Source organism: Raphanus sativus, chromosome 6 (assembly GCF_000801105.2).
Source record: "Raphanus sativus cultivar WK10039 chromosome 6, ASM80110v3, whole genome shotgun sequence".
NCBI lineage: Eukaryota > Viridiplantae > Streptophyta > Magnoliopsida > Brassicales > Brassicaceae > Raphanus > Raphanus sativus.
In genome coordinates this window covers 41,875,347-41,892,445 of record NC_079516.1, presented here as the reverse complement: position 1 = coordinate 41,892,445, position 17,099 = coordinate 41,875,347, and the positions used below count along the sequence as shown (strand labels likewise).

The 17,099-nt window shown below is 34.4% G+C and overlaps 3 protein-coding genes across 3 annotated transcripts; 2 read left to right on the top strand and 1 right to left on the bottom strand.

Annotated features, from left to right (window-relative positions):
- Positions 1-565: 565 nt before the first annotated feature.
- Positions 566-2,389, bottom strand: LOC108810062 (uncharacterized). Its single transcript, XM_018582192.2, has 3 exons — positions 2,121-2,389; positions 1,684-1,940; positions 566-1,432 (listed from the first exon to the last, which is right to left on the bottom strand). The coding sequence occupies exons 1-3, from the start codon at positions 2,240-2,242 to the stop codon at positions 711-713; spliced, it is 1,101 nt and encodes a 366-aa protein (XP_018437694.1). The 5' UTR covers positions 2,243-2,389; the 3' UTR covers positions 566-710.
- A 3,244-nt stretch (positions 2,390-5,633) lies between these two features.
- Positions 5,634-10,584, top strand: LOC108810063 (serine/threonine-protein kinase Nek5). The gene is made up of 14 exons (XM_018582193.2): positions 5,634-6,114; positions 6,191-6,257; positions 6,331-6,396; positions 6,491-6,537; positions 6,655-6,700; positions 6,800-6,880; positions 6,980-7,019; positions 7,109-7,158; positions 7,451-7,532; positions 7,611-7,660; positions 7,860-7,933; positions 8,047-8,098; positions 8,197-8,856; positions 9,111-10,584. The coding sequence occupies exons 1-14, from the start codon at positions 6,017-6,019 to the stop codon at positions 10,434-10,436; spliced, it is 2,739 nt and encodes a 912-aa protein (XP_018437695.1). The 5' UTR covers positions 5,634-6,016; the 3' UTR covers positions 10,437-10,584.
- Positions 10,585-12,593: 2,009 nt separating this feature from the next.
- Positions 12,594-14,061, top strand: LOC108810064 (NDR1/HIN1-like protein 1). The gene is made up of 2 exons (XM_018582194.2): positions 12,594-13,115; positions 13,586-14,061. Exons 1-2 carry the CDS (start codon positions 12,813-12,815, stop codon positions 13,901-13,903), a joined length of 621 nt encoding a protein of 206 aa, XP_018437696.1. The 5' UTR covers positions 12,594-12,812; the 3' UTR covers positions 13,904-14,061.
- Positions 14,062-17,099: the final 3,038 nt, after the last annotated feature.

Genomic DNA, 17,099 nt, shown 5'->3' with positions numbered 1-17,099 from the left:
TTACATATTCATATAATTTTTTCAGTATATTAATAAACGAACCAAATTTGTATAAAAGTTTTTAAAATAAATAAAATATAAGAAAATAAGATATCTGTAACATATAAAAAATGAAAGCCCATTCTTCCACTTTATTTTCTTTTTTTTGAGAAAAAAAGAAAAAGAAATAGGGTATGAAATTTATGATTACGTGTATAAAAAGAAATCTAATGGATCTCCAAATCCCCTGTCACTACTCACTAGCAGTAGATTGTTTTTTCACTCCAAGTGTTTAAGCCTTGTTTGGTTCTTTGTTTTGTTATCTCATTTGTCAATGCAGCTTTTGAAAGAGTTGTCCTATTGATTTTTTTCATACGTAATCATATTGGTTTTCGCTTCCCTTCAAACTCTAAAGCTTTGATTTCCATGTAACTCTTGGGCTTTTTTTCTGATACCATCCGGCTGTTAAATTTCTATCGTATATTTCTTTGGTTAATGTAAATTATTTTAGGGGAAAAATCCCTCGTAGCATGACGAGATTAAACATTCACAGTAGGGGTTTTTCTCAATCCAACACTTTTTTGAAGCAACAAAGGCAAACCACAGTATCTTTGATTAACACATAGCGAAACCAAATCAACAAACAACAAACATGAAATTGATCAAAAGACCAAATGCGTCTGCACAAGAATCCTCATCAATGAACAAACTTGATAAAAAACACAAATATTTCAATCCACAATATTAGGATCCAGACCTCTTGCCTTCCTCGTCTTCCCCACAAACAGATCCTTAGATTTGAGCAAACCAGGGACGCAGCCCGAGACTGTCATGAAAGGGAACTGAGCCACCGAGTCCTTTCTTCCCAAAGATATTATGGCAATATCGGAGCCTGGCTTGTAGCTCGACAGCTTCTTCTCGTTCCCACCGGACATCAACAGCTTTATGTTCTTCGCAGCCACAGAGGCATGTTTCTCAGCGATGTATCCTTGTTTCATCTCAGGGACGTCAGTGATATCTCCAATCGCGAATACATTCTTGCGACCCTTCACCCTCAAGTACTCGTCGACCATCAGCCTTCCTTTACCGTCCAAACCATCTTTCAGCACAGTTCCTTTCAGCCATTCCGAAGCCAAAGGCTTGCCGGTGCAGAGGAAATAGCAATCCGCGTGTATCGTTTCTCCTCCTGATGTTCGGTAGTTTTTATCTCCGTCTGAAGCTGAACTCAGGTCCACCCTTTGATTCAGTATCACTTCAACTTTCTTCGTTTTCAGCCAGTCGAATGCTTTGTCTGCAGCTTTTTGACCAACAAACTCCAATAACCTCGGTCCATTGTGTACTAGAGTAACCTTCTTCTCCGGGAAATCGACTGCGATCTCAGCGGCGAGCTCGACGCCCGAGGGTCCTCCACCAACAATCAGAACTGACTCAGAAGACTTGATCTTCTCATATTCTGCAATCAACCAAATTAGTTCAGGTCAGATTGAGAATAATAGATCCTAGCAAGACTCGTGTTAGTGGTATTAATGCTCCGAATGGTAACTGCGAATTGAGCGGTGCGGAACAAGCGGTTCAACTATGATATATGTAAGATTTTTGTTCATGTTAACTGCGGTGCGGGACGGTTGAAAACATTCGAAGCCTAAGAGTACTCTACTAGTCTACTTCATATTTTTTAAAGCTTGGAAAGAAGAAGATTCATACCCGATTGGTATTGGGAAAGCTTCTCTGGTCTGGTTTTGGGAAGCACATCGTTGTGACCTGTAGCAATCACGAGATAATCATACGCAAAGACAAGCCCATCGGCCGTGACTACTTGAGAGTTGGTGATATTGACAGCTGGAGAAGTCACAACACGGCCGTTTTGAAGGTACTTTTTGTGGTTGATCAACGTTCTTTCCGCAAAAGAAGGCTCCACCATGGACCTCAGACTAGCCCATGTGATCTCAAAGTACTCCTTCCTGAATATCAAATCAAAAATCTCAGCTAACATTGCAAACACAACAACAATAAAAAAAGACAATATCAGATCTCCAATCTACGACAAAGTAATGACTTAAAAAAGAGACATAACAAAGTAACCCAAAATCAAATGTTTTAATTTAATGTGTTACAAGTCAACGGGTGGTGATATAACTTACGGATCGATAAGGGTGACGTCGGAATCGAACTGAAGGGATTTGGAGGCCAACGAGCCGGCGATTCCGCCTCCGATAACCACCACCCTCCGCCCATTTCCTGATTCGGGTTCTGTTCTTTCCATTTTTATCGATTAGGATTCCAGATGAATAATGTTTGTTCGATTGTTTTTCTCTCACAGATTCAGTCTCGTATATTTATAGACCGATGTTGAAATTAGTCTTCTAGGTTAAGATTGGAATAAAATACTGTGTGGTAAACGTGTTGACTAACGTCATATATGACGTCGGCTCCTCCATGGGACGCCGGAAGGATCCCGCCATGTTTCCCCTGTGCCTACGTCATCAGGTACGCTATGTTTTTTTCTTTTCTTCTTTTAGTATGTTTTTCCGTTTCTCTTGGTCTTCAAATAGGGTCGTACCTTCAGATTACCATTGAAAACATTTTAAACAATCTTTTTTTTACAATTTAAAGTAAAGATCACAATGAAATCGCTGGAAGTGAACTCGTGCCTGATGCATCCATGATGGACATGATAAAAAGCATCATGGACCACCTCGCCAAATAAGAAGAGAAGCTCATAAAGAGAGGAACGAATGCCTTGCCACCATAAAACCCTATGACTAGCGGTTAACAGACTACTGGTGATGGAGAGTAGACCACTGGTGACTGACAGACTGAGAGCAGACGACAAATAAGAACATGGTCGATTTCTAGATCTCGATGCAGGATAACAACTTCAAAATCCACCAAGTAACAAGTTCAACACCAGAACAACACATATAAATAGCATAACTGAAAAATAGCAAAATAGAAAAATAGCATAACTGAAAAATTTAAAATATTTTTTTTTTTTATATTTGTGTTGGGTTAGTCTATTAGATTGGAGTTTATTATCTTGTGGGTGGAGTTGGGTAATGGTTTAGAGTTTGGTGCAATTTAATCATTTCACATTTTAATCAACGTTATTTGTAGATTTTTTTTTTGGTATACCATTTTATTACAAGTTTTTGTGATATCTAAGAAAATTGTCTTTTATGGAATTTCTACTGGTTTAAAATATCAAAAATAACTAATCATGTAAAATGATATGTTTCTAGGCAAAATTTAATATATTTTTCTACTATGTGTAAAAACACCAAATTACATATTTTAGGACAGTGGTATAACAGTTAGTAGATAAACATTAAAAAAAAATTCTAGCTTTGTTTTTAGTATATGTATATCTATATATTGTGTGTAAATAATAAAATTTCAAATCAATGATTAAATCATGTATTTTTATAAAAAAATTCATGCTTATTTTACAACTTTTATATATGCATCTAGTTTGAACATTCGAATATCCGTTCGGATTTAGATTGGATATTTCAAGTTTTCAGGTTTACATTTCCAAATCTCATTGCATATATTATTAGTATGTATTAGATTCAGATAGTTAAAACTTTGGATTGGTTCAAATTTACGTTGCATCGGTAAATCCCATAAAATAATTATATATCACCCGGATTCAGAATATTCTAATTGGGTTTGGATAAATCTGAAATAAAAGACAAAATTGCGAAAAAACATTAAAAACACTTAAACCGAATAAAAACTAATCCAACACACATCAAAAATCAAAATGATAAAATAACAATAAAATGTTAAATCAAACATGGAACAAAATAGATTGTAAACAATATGCATTACTTTATAGATATATAGTACATTTGTTATCTCAACGAGCAATTATGGAGTACTTATTTATAATTAATTGAGTACTTAAGGTATTTATTTAAATTTTGTGTAATGCCTCGACCGCCCACGACTAATAGACTTCTTACGTTCGATCCACACTCGTCTAGGCTCGATTCTGATACCATTTGTAACGTCCCGACCATCCACGGTAATTGGTCTACTCACTCGACCCATTCCATGCGACATGCCGTGTTTAATTTTTCAAAAACTCAGAAAGTCTTGTTTACTGACAAGTAAATCATCCATCATCCCACAACTCTAGTTTTAACATGCTTAATCTTGGAATTATAGACATATGTGTAACCGAAAAGGTATTTGCACTTCAATGATTTATGTAAACCAAATCAATGTTTTAAAAGTATTTTCATATATCACAAATTGGAATGTTATATTTTAATAATAATTTTAGATATCATATCAAAATAAACCTTGAATTGAGTATTTGAAATAATCATATATATTTCAAATAGTTGTATCAAATTGTCAACTATTAATTTTAGATTTATTTGGTTATCAGTTTAGATTTGGTTAATAACAATAGGTTCTGATATGTTTTGTACCACCTTACAAAATCCATTAAGATAGTTTTAAATGCTGGATTAGATAATGGCTCAGATTTTTGGGTTCCGGTTTGAATATGGAGTTTTAAAATTTAGCCCAACTCTATCTGCACCAGTACTAGGCATGCATTTTCACGTAGTTGTCTAGTTATGTTCGAGTAGTCGGTTTTTGGTAATTCAGTTTAAGTAAAATTTTACTGAATTGAGTCATAAAAAAATTTGGTCCCATTTGGTTCTAGGGTAGTTTGGTTCCAGAAAAAAAAATTCTCATAGTTTTCGATTTTGCGGTTAGTTTGGTTAAATTTTCGGTTTAAACTGAATATAATTCGAAAATTGGTTAATTTTGGTTTTGATTTTGATTAGTTCGGTTTGGTTATTTTGATTTTGATTTTGGTTAGTTTGGTTCGGAATTTCAGTTAATATAATACTGTTTATTTTTTTTTGTAAAACCAAACTAACAGATTACCAAATCAAACTGAAATGAAACCCAAATTTGCTTTTTCTTACCGAATCGAACTAATCGAAAACCAAAATTTTCAGTTCGGTTTCGTTCGGTTTAGAATTTTAGCTCTTAGCTATATTAAATACTTCTAAGAGATTTTGTCACGTTCAGGGATATGCCACATCATTATTATGAAATAAAATAATAGCCAATCATTATTTTTAACAGTGGTATAGAGAGACAAGGAGATGAGCAGGTATCGTTTCCATTAAAACAGCTGGATTTGTCGGCAATTTAAGTCTGAACAATACCATATTTAAAATCACATTAAATGTTTTATGACCCAAAGATAATGCAATTACAGTTGACAGAAATTAGTTAAAAACATTATGCAATTCGACGGTCAAATCAAATCGACTTCCAATTACAATTAGAGAAGTCCTTCACAATGCAACAAAAGACTTGCTTATATTTCAAATATTCTTACAACTGGGTTTATTAGGGAAAAGGGTTTTGTAGAAATATAGCATTTTTTTAGAATGTCTTTTATGTATAAATACAATTTCTTATTTTCGACTAGTAGTTCAACCTTACATAAGAATTAAACTCCGTCTGTTTTGGTATTTCTCTTTTGACATATAATATAAATGAATGTATATTAGTTGGTCTTTTTTTGTTCAAATATATTAGTTGGTTAATTGTTGACGAGAAAAAAATTAGTTGGTTAATTACTTTAACTGCTCACCTATTGACAAAAGGAAAAAAGAAAAACAAATTACTAAAACGTCGCCTAATCTCGCAAAACCAGAAACCAACTCGGATCCGCTCTACCCCGTCTAGATTCGTACTGTGCAAGTGAACTCAAACACATAAGAGAGAGAGAGAGAGTTTTCACTCTTCTTCTTTGTCAAATCCCTTTCGCATGTGAATCTGAAACGATTTACAGTTATCTTGGTAAAGTCTAGAGAATCGAAAAAGAATGTCTGGATCTGAAGTGTGAATCATTGGGGGAAGAGGAAGCGTGTAGGTCAGGTAGCTTTTTGCTACTATTACGTTGAAGAGAAGCAAGCAAGTGGACTCGACTCTTTTATTGAGAGAAAGAAAAAAGGCTCAAGTATCGCTGTCCCTTAAGTTTTTGGGGTGAGGGGAGGCAAAAATGGAGTCGCGGATGGATCAGTACGAGCTCATGGAGCAGATCGGGCGTGGTGCCTTTGGCGCCGCCATTCTTGTTCATCACAAGGCCGAGAGAAAGAAGTATTCATTCATTTCTCCTCTCCTCTTTATTTTCTCCCTCCATATTCGCCTAAGCTGTGTGGTTTTTGAAATTTAGGTATGTTCTGAAGAAGATCAGATTAGCTCGACAAACGGAACGTTGCCGGAGATCTGCTCATCAAGAAGTAAGTATTTGAACACCAATCGCCTTTTTTATTTCCAGATTCCAACACGATTTTTTTTTTGTTTTGTTTCCAGATGGCTTTAATTGCGAGGGTTCAGCATCCTTACATCGTCGAGTTTAAAGAAGCTTGGGTTGAGAAAGTAATGTCTTCACTTATTTTTTATAGATTCCATCGACTAGATTTTATTGTTTTTCTTTCTTTTTTTAAATATGAGTTTAATTTGAAAAATGCAGGGTTGCTATGTTTGTATTGTCACTGGATATTGTGAAGGAGGAGACATGTGAGTTTTACTTTCTGTAAATATTTTCCTCTTTTGTTGTTTTGTTCGTTCACACAAGTCAAAGAGTTCGTTAAAATAAATCTTTTGGTGCTGTAATGTTTTTTTTTTTTTTGGCAGGGCTGAGTTGATGAAAAAGTCAAACGGTGTGTACTTTCCTGAGGAGGTACTCACTTGCTTACTTTCCATCTGATACATGATTTAGTGATTGATTAGTAGTACTCTATGGTGATTTTTCTTTTTCTTTTTTTTTATTGGTTTGCAGAAACTCTGCAAGTGGTTTACGCAACTCTTGTTAGCTGTTGAGTATCTTCATTCTAACTATGTTCTGCATCGTGATCTCAAGGTAAGAAAAAACCAATCGGCAATGCTACTTGTCTGAATCGTGTTCTGTCATGCTTTAATTTTCTTATGGACTTATTTGTGACGCCCCTGCTCTTTCCAGTGCTCCAACATTTTCCTTACTAAAGATGACGTTCGCCTTGGTAAGTTTAGATTTTCAATTTGACCTCCACAAAGAAATGTTACAGATATTTTTAAAATATGTGTCTTACCTTGTGTTGTATATATACAGGAGACTTTGGTCTGGCTAAAACTCTAAAGGCGGATGACCTAACTTCCTCGGTATGTCAAAAAAGTCTCTGTAAATTACTTGCATTAAAATGATTGTTGTGCATAAAGCTTGTATTTATCGCACATTAGCAATTCATCAGCAGATTTGATATGAGTTATGCTTTATACATAACGATATCTTACAAAGGTTATGACAGTCGTGTGTTCTATGTACTCACTCCTCCCATTGACAATTGGTTATGAGATGGAATATAACAACCTTCTTAATGATTATTCTAAAGTTTCATAATTGATACTAGTGTGACAAAGACTTTGGACTCATGGATTGGCATTTTAAATTTAGGTCGTTGGAACTCCAAACTACATGTGCCCGGAACTGCTCGCTGATATCCCTTATGGTTTTAAATCAGACATCTGGTCCCTAGGTATGTACAATCATATGAACGCTTAAGAATCTTGTTATTGTGGCTGAGGCTAAGACAAGATTGTATGCTGTTGAACAGGCTGTTGTATCTATGAGATGGCTGCATTTCGACCTGCTTTCAAAGCTTTTGTAAGTGAGGAATTTCACTTAGATAAATCTAAGTGTTTTGCGTCTGTAATTATATGTATTTGTTTCCGTTCTTTAATTGTTTCCTGGTTTGGTGGGTAAACTGATCAGAGAAGGCTATGTCTCTATCAGAGAATAAAATCCTAAGGAGCCTATATTTAGACTTACGTGTATAACTGAAATTGAGATTGTATGGTTTCAGGATATGGCAGGACTTATAAGCAAGGTTAATCGTTCCTCAATTGGTCCGTTGCCTTCATGCTATTCTCCATCTTTGTAAGATTCATTTTCTAATCTATTTATTGATTTGACGCTTTGATGTTATTAAGTTTAATAATTCCTGGTTAATAAACAGTTCTCTGTCTAATATAAGTTTTTGAATATTGCAGAAAAGCACTCATTAAGGGGATGCTAAGGAAGAACCCAGAGTATCGGCCAAGCGTATGTTTTCTTTCTAGAGAACCTGAAGCTGTGGCCTTCCCTCACTTTTTTTGGAATGAGATTAATAATATAAATACTTGTTTTATCTATCTATTCAGGCCTCCGAAATTTTGAAGCATCCTTATTTGCAGCCATATGTTGAGCAGTACCGTCCAGTCGTTAACGCAGCGTCTATAACTCCAGAGAAGCCTCTCAATTCTCGTGAGGGTCGGAGGAGTATGGCTGAAAGCCAGAACAGCAATAGCTCCAGTGAGAGAGATAACTTCTACGTCAGCGACAAAAGTAATCGACATGTGGCTCCAAGCAACGGTAATAAACTCCCTGAGACCGATTCAGTTTCTGTCGATGAAGAAGACATCGTCGTCGACCATACACAGCAACAACAACCACCAGCTGAAAATGAAAATGAACAGAGCGTTTCAGCGACGAAAACAGATAGCCATGGGATATTAAAGCCCTCACAGAGTGACCAGCGGGCAGAGATTATTCAACAGAGACACCCGAAAACTATTAGGAACATCATGATGGTTTTGAAAGAAGAGAAGGCTAGAGAAAACGGTTCGCCCATGAGAGTTGTTAACCGAGGGAGAACAACAACATCGTCTGGTGTTCCGACACAGAAGAACAACAATAACGAAACTCCTTCAAAGATCCCCAAACTCGGTGACATTGCTCATAGCTCCAAGACTAACAACGTAAATACACTTTCAAAACTTGCCTCTGATTCTGCAAAGACTACACCGCCGAAGCATCATCAAGTAACTTACTCTCTCTATTTTACCAAGTTTAGTATATAACTAGATTAAAGGCGGGTTTATTTTTTATTTTATATATTATTAAAAATTTAATTTTTATATTTATTGTTTTAATCATATTTGTGTTTTTTTATTATATTTCTTTTAAATAATTAATAAGATATTTTAATAATCGTATTAAAATAATTGGACCACACCTATTCTCTTCTTTCAATAGTATTGATTCTAAAGATTATATGATAAAATTGAACTTGCAGATGCCAGTGATAGACTCTTCTTCAAAACTTAAGCCTAGGAACGACAGAATTCCTCTGGCTCCCGCTGCAAAACAGGAGCCGGAAGAGGCAATGTCAGCTAAGAGAAGACAAAGGACACCTCCTACTACTTTACCAAGAAGAACGACCTCGAGGCAATTAGGAGCAGATGTTCCAAATATGGCGGCTAAAGACACCGTGAAGCTGTTGTATCCATGTCAGCCGCCAGAGCACGAAAACAATACTACTACTCATCAACAACCTCGTGTCCAAGCGGTGGAGCAGCCAAAGAGAACCTCTGTCGGATCTTCCAAAGGGGGGATGCAGAGTGAAAGCAGCAACTCTATCTCGTCTTCTTTGTCCATGCAAGCATTTGAGCTCTGTGATGATGCTTCCACACCGTATGAACATGATGACGGCAGAAGATCGTGTCATAGTGAATACTCGTCAGAGATGATGATCCGCAGAGATGAAGAACACAGCACCAGCATGCGGCTTGCTGACACTGCTCCTGTTCCTGTCCCTGATGTTCAAAACCACCAGCCAGGAGGAAGTTCTCTTCCTGCGTCTAAAGAGAGTGGTAGCCCTCCTCTAACGTTACAAAGCTACGAGCCAAACGCTTCAGGTTATGATGATGATAAGTTCACAGTCAAAGAATACGTTCCTTCCCACCAAGTGAATACAAGTTCGGATAATAACAAAACAGCTGTCTCTCAGAACTCAGCTCTTGAGAGGAGCAACAGTCCTTCGGTGGTTGATGACGTCATACACGTGATCCGGCACAGCAGTTTCCGAGTAGGGAGTGACCAGCCGGTCATGGAAAGCGTTGAGGTCGGTGTCCAGAACGTGGACGTTGGGAAACTCATAAACGTTGTGAGAGATGAACTCGAAGTGAGGAAAGTAGTAGCCACTCCCTCCTCTGATACAACAACCTCGGAGCCTCCTCCTCATGCTGAAGGACCACCAGACCCTATCACTAACTATTCAGAGACCAAGAGCTTTAACTCATGCTCTGATTTCTCACCACCCGAGACAAGACCAAACTCGTTCATGCCTGAAGAGGAAACGACTCCGGTTCCAGCTGTGAAAGAGACGTTGGACATCAAGTCGTTCAGACAGAGAGCAGAGGCGCTTGAAGGTCTCTTGGAACTGTCAGCGGATTTGCTGGAGCAGAGTAGGCTGGAAGAGCTGGCCATCGTGTTGCAGCCGTTTGGGAAGAACAAAGTTTCGCCTAGAGAAACTGCTATTTGGTTGGCAAAGAGCTTAAAAGGAATGATGATCGATGACATCAATAGTAACAACAGTGGCTGTTCCAGGAATTGTTCTTGAAGGTAACGATTTGTATTATACCACCACCCACATTCTTCAAACCAAACTCTCTTCTGTTCCCTCTTTTTTTTTTCCTGTAACGTTTGAATTTGCACAAAGCAATAATTCCTTCTTTTATTATTAAAAAAAAAAGAATCATTAAAAACCATACTTTTTTTTTCAAAGAACACATCATTTTCGAAATCTTCAAAGTACAGCCACCGATGATAGGTGTAGTCATCATGTTTCTGTGTCGTTTAATATCAACTTTTATAATTTAGGACAAACTGATGAGGTGAATGAAACCCATTCCGTAGTTGCACTTAATTCCCAAATACCACATGTTGTATAAATATACATCATAGAACAAAAATTTGTAAAAATTACAAGAGAAACTATGGAGAAATCATAGATTGATGAAGAAGAAAAGGTAAAATCGTTTTTCTTTTAGATATTTTCACAAGGCAAATCGGTCAAAACATGTTTTAGGAAATTATAATATTTTAAATTATTTTATTAACTGAAATTTCCTTAATTTTTCATAAAAGTAAAAAGTTTTATTATCCGTAAAAGGCACATTTTATACTGTATAGAACCTTAACAAAAATCTTGAAAACGAACTTTATCTCATGTAGACATTTGAGTAACTCTAGATTTTGCATTCCGGAAATTTTAGAATACATTGTAAAAATAGAAACTGCATTCGACAGAAAAATATCTATCTTTACAATTAGTAGAATATGCATTCCCCATATTTAAAAATTTAATAAGAAATCGATTGTTCATTCTAAATAATGTAAATGAATATGTTTGATCTGAAATTTGTTTTCTACTAACTCATTTTTTATAGAAGACGAAGTTCATTTTTAGTAGAATATTTAAATATTTTGTTTATCAAGTTTCGCTACAAAAAATATCAGTTTGTGTATATGAGTGTTTTATTAATTATTTATATTTTTATAATTTTTTTGATTCATAAACTATTTTTAATTAAATTTTAGAAAATAGAAAAGGTAAAAAGAAGACAAAATGGATAAAAATGGTTTTATACCAAAAATATGAATATGCTGGATTTTTGTTTGGTTTCGGCAATTTTTCCACCAATTAAATCACACACATATTTTTAGATAAAACCAACGAACAGAAGATACAGGATTTTACCAAAAAAAGGGAAGATATTGGACGTAGAATATCTCTTGGTTTGTTGTATCTAAAGAGATCTCTATTCCAATAAGGAAATTGGGTATAGAGTTACCCAAGTAGGACCTTTCCAAATGATATTGAATTTATCACCAAACAATTGAATTTACCATTTTATTCTTTTTCTTTGGAACGAAACAATTGAATTTACCTATAAATCTTTTTTTGTCTCAACCACCTCTACTTTACCTATTTATAAAGTCATCATCATATCCTCCAGGAGGATATTAATTAATTGTCAAGCTACCCCTTACGCTGACACTACCAAATTTTATGACAGCCAAATGTGAAAGCCTAATTAAGAGTTTATTGTTTATGCACATTTTTACTGGACTGTTTGTGAATTGTTTAGTGTTCAGTATTAGAACTTTTATTTTGATCTGTTTAGATGTTTTCGACGCCTTTATACTCTGTAACAGAAAAAGATACCTATATTTACCACCGCAGAACAAATTCGCTTGCTATGGAAAGAAGATTCTTGACCCACCTCTAAAATACTTTACAGTGGGGAAGCTTTTTAAAAATTTACGAATGATGTCTGTAAACGATGTTTCGGAACTGTCTTAAACGATAAAAAAAATGAAAAATCGTTATGGTTTTACCTTGGAGACCACAGATGCCTTAAATATGAAAATTTTAGATTGTGGGTTAGAAATTAATCTTGGTATTCTATTGGCCTACAACTTATCTTCTAACCCAAAAATAAAACGCAGCAAAAAAGAAAAATACCAATCAAAACGACCTTGTTAAGTTTGCTAAAATTATTAAGCAAAAAAAAAGTTTGCTAAAGTTATATAGGAATAAAACATATTCTTCCTGAAATCTGCATTATAGATAAAGTTAAAAAGTTTGCACAAAAAAAAGAAGATTAAAGTTAAAAAGTGAGAAAAATAAAGTTCAAGAATATTTGTTAAATAACGATGGTTGACAAAACAAATTGTATAAGCAGAACATGAACTTACGCTTTTGCAATGATAATCGTTTCGAATATACATTAATTAATTGGGAATTAATTTATCATCGCAAAGGGTCCGCTTGTTGTATATATATCACCACCATTTAACTCCATAGTAACTCTCTGTCTCTTGATGTGAAAAAAAAAAAAAAGACACTAACTCTCTGTTATTCTTTTCTTGAAATACAACAAAAAGGTTAGCTCTCTGCCTCTCAAACCACATCACTAAGAAACCGCCAAAAATGACGGAGAAAGAATGTGAACATCACCACGACGAGGATGAGAACATGCGCAGACGCATAGGAGCGGCGGTGCTTGGCTTGCTTGCAGCTGGCCTTTTTGTGGTTTTCTTGGTGTGGGCCATTCTTCACCCGCACGGGCCGCGTTTTGTTCTTCAAGACGCAACCATTTACGCGTTTAACATCTCTCAGCCCAATTTTCTGACCTCCAATCTCCAGGTCACTCTCTCTTCTCGAAATCCTAATGACAAGATCGGAATCTTCTATGACCGCCTTGACATTTACGCCTCCTACCGCAACCAGCAGGTATGTTGAGTTGTATAGCGTTTCTTCAATGCAATCCCCTCTAAAACATTTCCTTAGCAAAACCAAAAGAACAAAAAAAATCGTACTAGTAAAAATGTTATCAAGAAAATTAATGGACCCACGAACCTTGTTGTGACACGACCGATCTCAAACGAAAAAAAGTGTCTAGCTATACTTCATAATTTGGGATTTAGTTTTCTTTTTAAAATCAATGCATATTTTAAGAATACACGAGTACTGAGGAATCTTCGTAATATATTTTATTTTTCATACGCTAAAGATTCATGTTATGTACATATACGAAAGGACCGACGAATCTTAATTGTTAATAGACCGATCTCAACGTGTATGTATTACACAAAATGAGAATTGGCTAAGATTTTACATGTTAGTTTAGGAAGTTATAATTTATAATATTTATGATGTTAAATAATAGTTTGGGACTAAAAGTTGTCTAAGTTCTTGCATAGGTGACGTTGGCAACTTTACTGCCGGCCACTTACCAAGGTCACCTTGATGTGACGTTATGGTCGCCGATTCTCTACGGAACATCCGTGCCGGTGGCACCGTTCTTTTCGCCTGCTTTAAGCCAAGATCTAATGGCAGGGATGGTGCTTCTGAACATCAAGATCGACGGTTGGGTTCGATGGAAAGTGGGAACGTGGATCTCCGGAAGGTACCGCCTACATGTCAATTGTCCAGCTTACATTACTCTTGCCGGTCATTTTTCCGGTGAAGGTCCAGCTGTTAAGTACCAGCTTGTCCAGCGATGTGGTGTTGACGTTTAAGCAAAGGGATGATCATTATTCTTTACAAAGACTGGAGTCTAGACTACGATTCCTGTGCTTTTATTTCTTTAGTTAACTGTAATGCTTATAAATGTTTTGTACTGCGTTTTTATGATGGAGATTTATTTTTACCAAATAATAACTAGGTCCATACAACTTTTCCTTTTTATTTCAATACAATAAACTCCAAACTGAAATAAATAAATAATGATAACAATAACCAATAATAGTAAAATAATAATACTACGTTTTTGTAACTTATAATAAGGATACATTGAAAAAACAGAAAATGAACTCTTGCAAGAAATTTATTCATATGATAGGACTGAGCATACCATATTTTTAGTATTTGTCATTTGTTCGTACTTGACAGATATTTTATTTTCTGCTTTGCTTTGTAAAGATATGGATATCTGATTTTCCGGATATCAATATTTTTTTTATATTTGTGAATGTTCATGGATAATTATGAATAATTCATCTATTTTGTTCAATACAAGTAAATCTATAAAAAATAATATCAGTTTATTCTTTTAGAATTATTCTTTATATAATAAAAATATAAAGTAAAAAATTAATGAAACAAAATGTTTTATAATTTTTTAAAATTAATAATTTTTACTATAAAAATGTTTTTAGAAAAATTGTAGTTTGTATAAATATTTATATTCTTTAATTTAATATGTATATACATGATTTCTAAAATAAATTTTAACAAATTCATGTTAAATAAAAACTATATAATATTATACATCTAAGACTCTATATTTAATTGCAAATATACATCTATTTGTATAAAAGTCGGACCGGATCGAATATCCATCTCTAAATTTTTTTAGTATTTGTGATTTGTTTTATTTTTAACGGATATTTATTTTTAGTATTTGCTTTTTGTTTCGACAATTTACGGATATCCAGATTTTTCGGATCGAATCAAACTGAATAATGAATCGAATCATATTTAACAGATAAAATGTCCAACCCTATTATATGCATTCACCAATAAAATGTTTAAACCCTTGTTCGAAAATGCAGCTAGAAAAACCAATTACCCAAAATCGGATTCCTCAATTTTTTCATTAAAAAAATGGTTAAAGTCGATTGTTAAATGATAGATCTACCACTTTATCTCAAAACAACAGAAAAAACATGAAAGATAGATTAATTATGGCTAAAATAGCCATTGACAGCCATAGAAGAGTTGCAGGAGAAAGTAAATAATGACCGGTTCGGCATCTAACTTGAGGTTATGATCTTTAATTCAATTTCTGAAACCACTAGACCATTGTAATCTATTGAATATATATTTCCAAACTGTTAAATATATACAAATGGATTCGATTTTTTTTTAAATACACAAAACTAATCTGCACCTACTCTCTGATTTTAGTTAACTCATTAGCCCCAACCCAATCGTCCGACTCACACATACGTAGTTTTGAGCATTGGTTTGAACATCCTAAATGTAATAAGAGTAAAAGATTAGTGCAGATATTACGGCTTTTAGCTTCGAATCTTTTAAACCGTATGTAAAATAACTTAGTCAATTTAAATGATTCGCCTAAAATGATTCGATATTACGTTGAAGCTTTGACTATTTAAAAGAAATTATTTGATTTATAAAGCAATTCCATTTCTTTTTTCTTTTGCTATAAAAATCATTTCTGTATTATACAAAATATTTCTGTACAACATGCCGATATATCAAGGACAAATCAAACTACGATTTAGTCAAGATTTCTTGCACATGTGTTAAGAAAAGATTTTTTTACTGAAAACAATTCTATTTATCTCGACTATCTACTGATCATAATTACTTGCAGTGACCGACAAATTAATTAACCATTTTCTCATTTTATAAAAATTGTATACGATTACGAAGAGGTGACCTTTGCATAAATTTTGGATCGTGTTTCTTGGAGAGTAACACTATTATAGATATTCACTTGGTACTAAAAGTAAGCAGCCTTGGGTCAACTAAATTTCTAACTTAAAAGACGTCTGTTTTCTCTTTTCCAGATGAACGTTGATTTCCCAAGTAAATATATTTTCTAAATCCTGTGCTCTGAAATTGATTAAATCTGTATGATTATTGTTTAATCAATCTGTACAAACTTTTGCTTATAGAGACAAAAGAGGGAGAGAAATAAGTTTGGCATGTTCAGTATTGTATCGAAACTTGTAGTGTTCATGTTCATGAAACATTTATCTTATAACTTTTGCATAGTACTTTGATTGACATTTTTAAAGTACGTAAATGGATTCGAGAGCTTTATGCATATTGATGACTTAATACACGTGAGTGGTGAAAATCGTGGTCACGTATGTGACATTTGCACACCTTCTGGTGCAGTACGCATGACATTTATCCCCTTTTTCTAGTTTGAAAGTTTCCTGAGATCTATGCTTCATTTCAGTAAATTGAATTAAATAAAATGAATTAAAATCAGCGGAAAAGGTAAAAGAGAAGGCGAATACAAATGAAAGCTGTTTTCTTCTAGATAAGAAAAAGTGCTTTCTTTACCTTTGAGCTTTAACAAAACTTTAATTTTGCAGATTCTTAAAGGAAAAAGATTATGATTCTAATTTGCACTAACCAACTCTCTGGTAAAATGTCAGACGGGTCAATTCTCGTCCAAATAACCCAATTCATAGTGGATTCAATTTTTTACGGACCGCGCGGATCGACATCACATATTGCACTTTGAACATATACGTCCAAGTCCGCCCCTCCAAGCTAAGCGGTTTTGCGGAGCTACCCGCAAATTTAAAATATGTTATGTAGTTTTCATACTATGAATATCAATATTGAATATGTTACGTAAGATTATGTTATGGATATCATTTTAGAATGAACGGGACATAAAAAAACTATAAACATTTTCTTTTGTAAATGACATACATTAGTGCATTAGATTGAAATTTGTTCATTTTCAAAATGAAACTATAAGAGAATTATAGAAAAACAAGAGAGTAGAGACAAATATATTTTACAGTACTTTTATCAGTTAAATTATTGACATATAAGATGTTTGTTTTCTAATTATCATCCAACACTTGTGTCCATGAATTAACAAAGTTGAGAATAACCAATTCATTAATATAAATGAATTGAGATACAAAAACCAAAGATTATCCATAAATCTACTATTTCAGCTGATAGAAAGCAAGTGGAAGTTAATCTACTGAGATAGTT

What these genes read in the sequence shown, in the direction of transcription:
- LOC108810063 (XM_018582193.2), top strand. Translation starts at nt 6,017, where the DNA reads ATGGAGTCGCGGATGGATCAGTACGAGCTCATGGAGCAGATCGGGCGT. An exon ending in ATCAGACATCTGGTCCCTAG is followed by an intron (nt 7,533 to 7,610) that starts GTATGTACAATC and finishes GCTGTTGAACAG; the next exon opens with GCTGTTGTATCTATGAGATG. An exon ending in TCATGCTATTCTCCATCTTT is followed by an intron (nt 7,934 to 8,046) that starts GTAAGATTCATT and finishes TGAATATTGCAG; the next exon opens with AAAAGCACTCATTAAGGGGA.
- LOC108810064 (XM_018582194.2), top strand. Translation starts at nt 12,813, where the DNA reads ATGACGGAGAAAGAATGTGAACATCACCACGACGAGGATGAGAACATG. An exon ending in CCTCCTACCGCAACCAGCAG is followed by an intron (nt 13,116 to 13,585) that starts GTATGTTGAGTT and finishes GTTCTTGCATAG; the next exon opens with GTGACGTTGGCAACTTTACT.
- LOC108810062 (XM_018582192.2), bottom strand. Translation starts at nt 2,242, where the DNA reads ATGGAAAGAACAGAACCCGAATCAGGAAATGGGCGGAGGGTGGTGGTT. An exon ending in GACGTCACCCTTATCGATCC is followed by an intron (nt 1,941 to 2,120) that starts GTAAGTTATATC and finishes TTTGATATTCAG; the next exon opens with GAAGGAGTACTTTGAGATCA. An exon ending in GCTTTCCCAATACCAATCGG is followed by an intron (nt 1,433 to 1,683) that starts GTATGAATCTTC and finishes GGTTGATTGCAG; the next exon opens with AATATGAGAAGATCAAGTCT.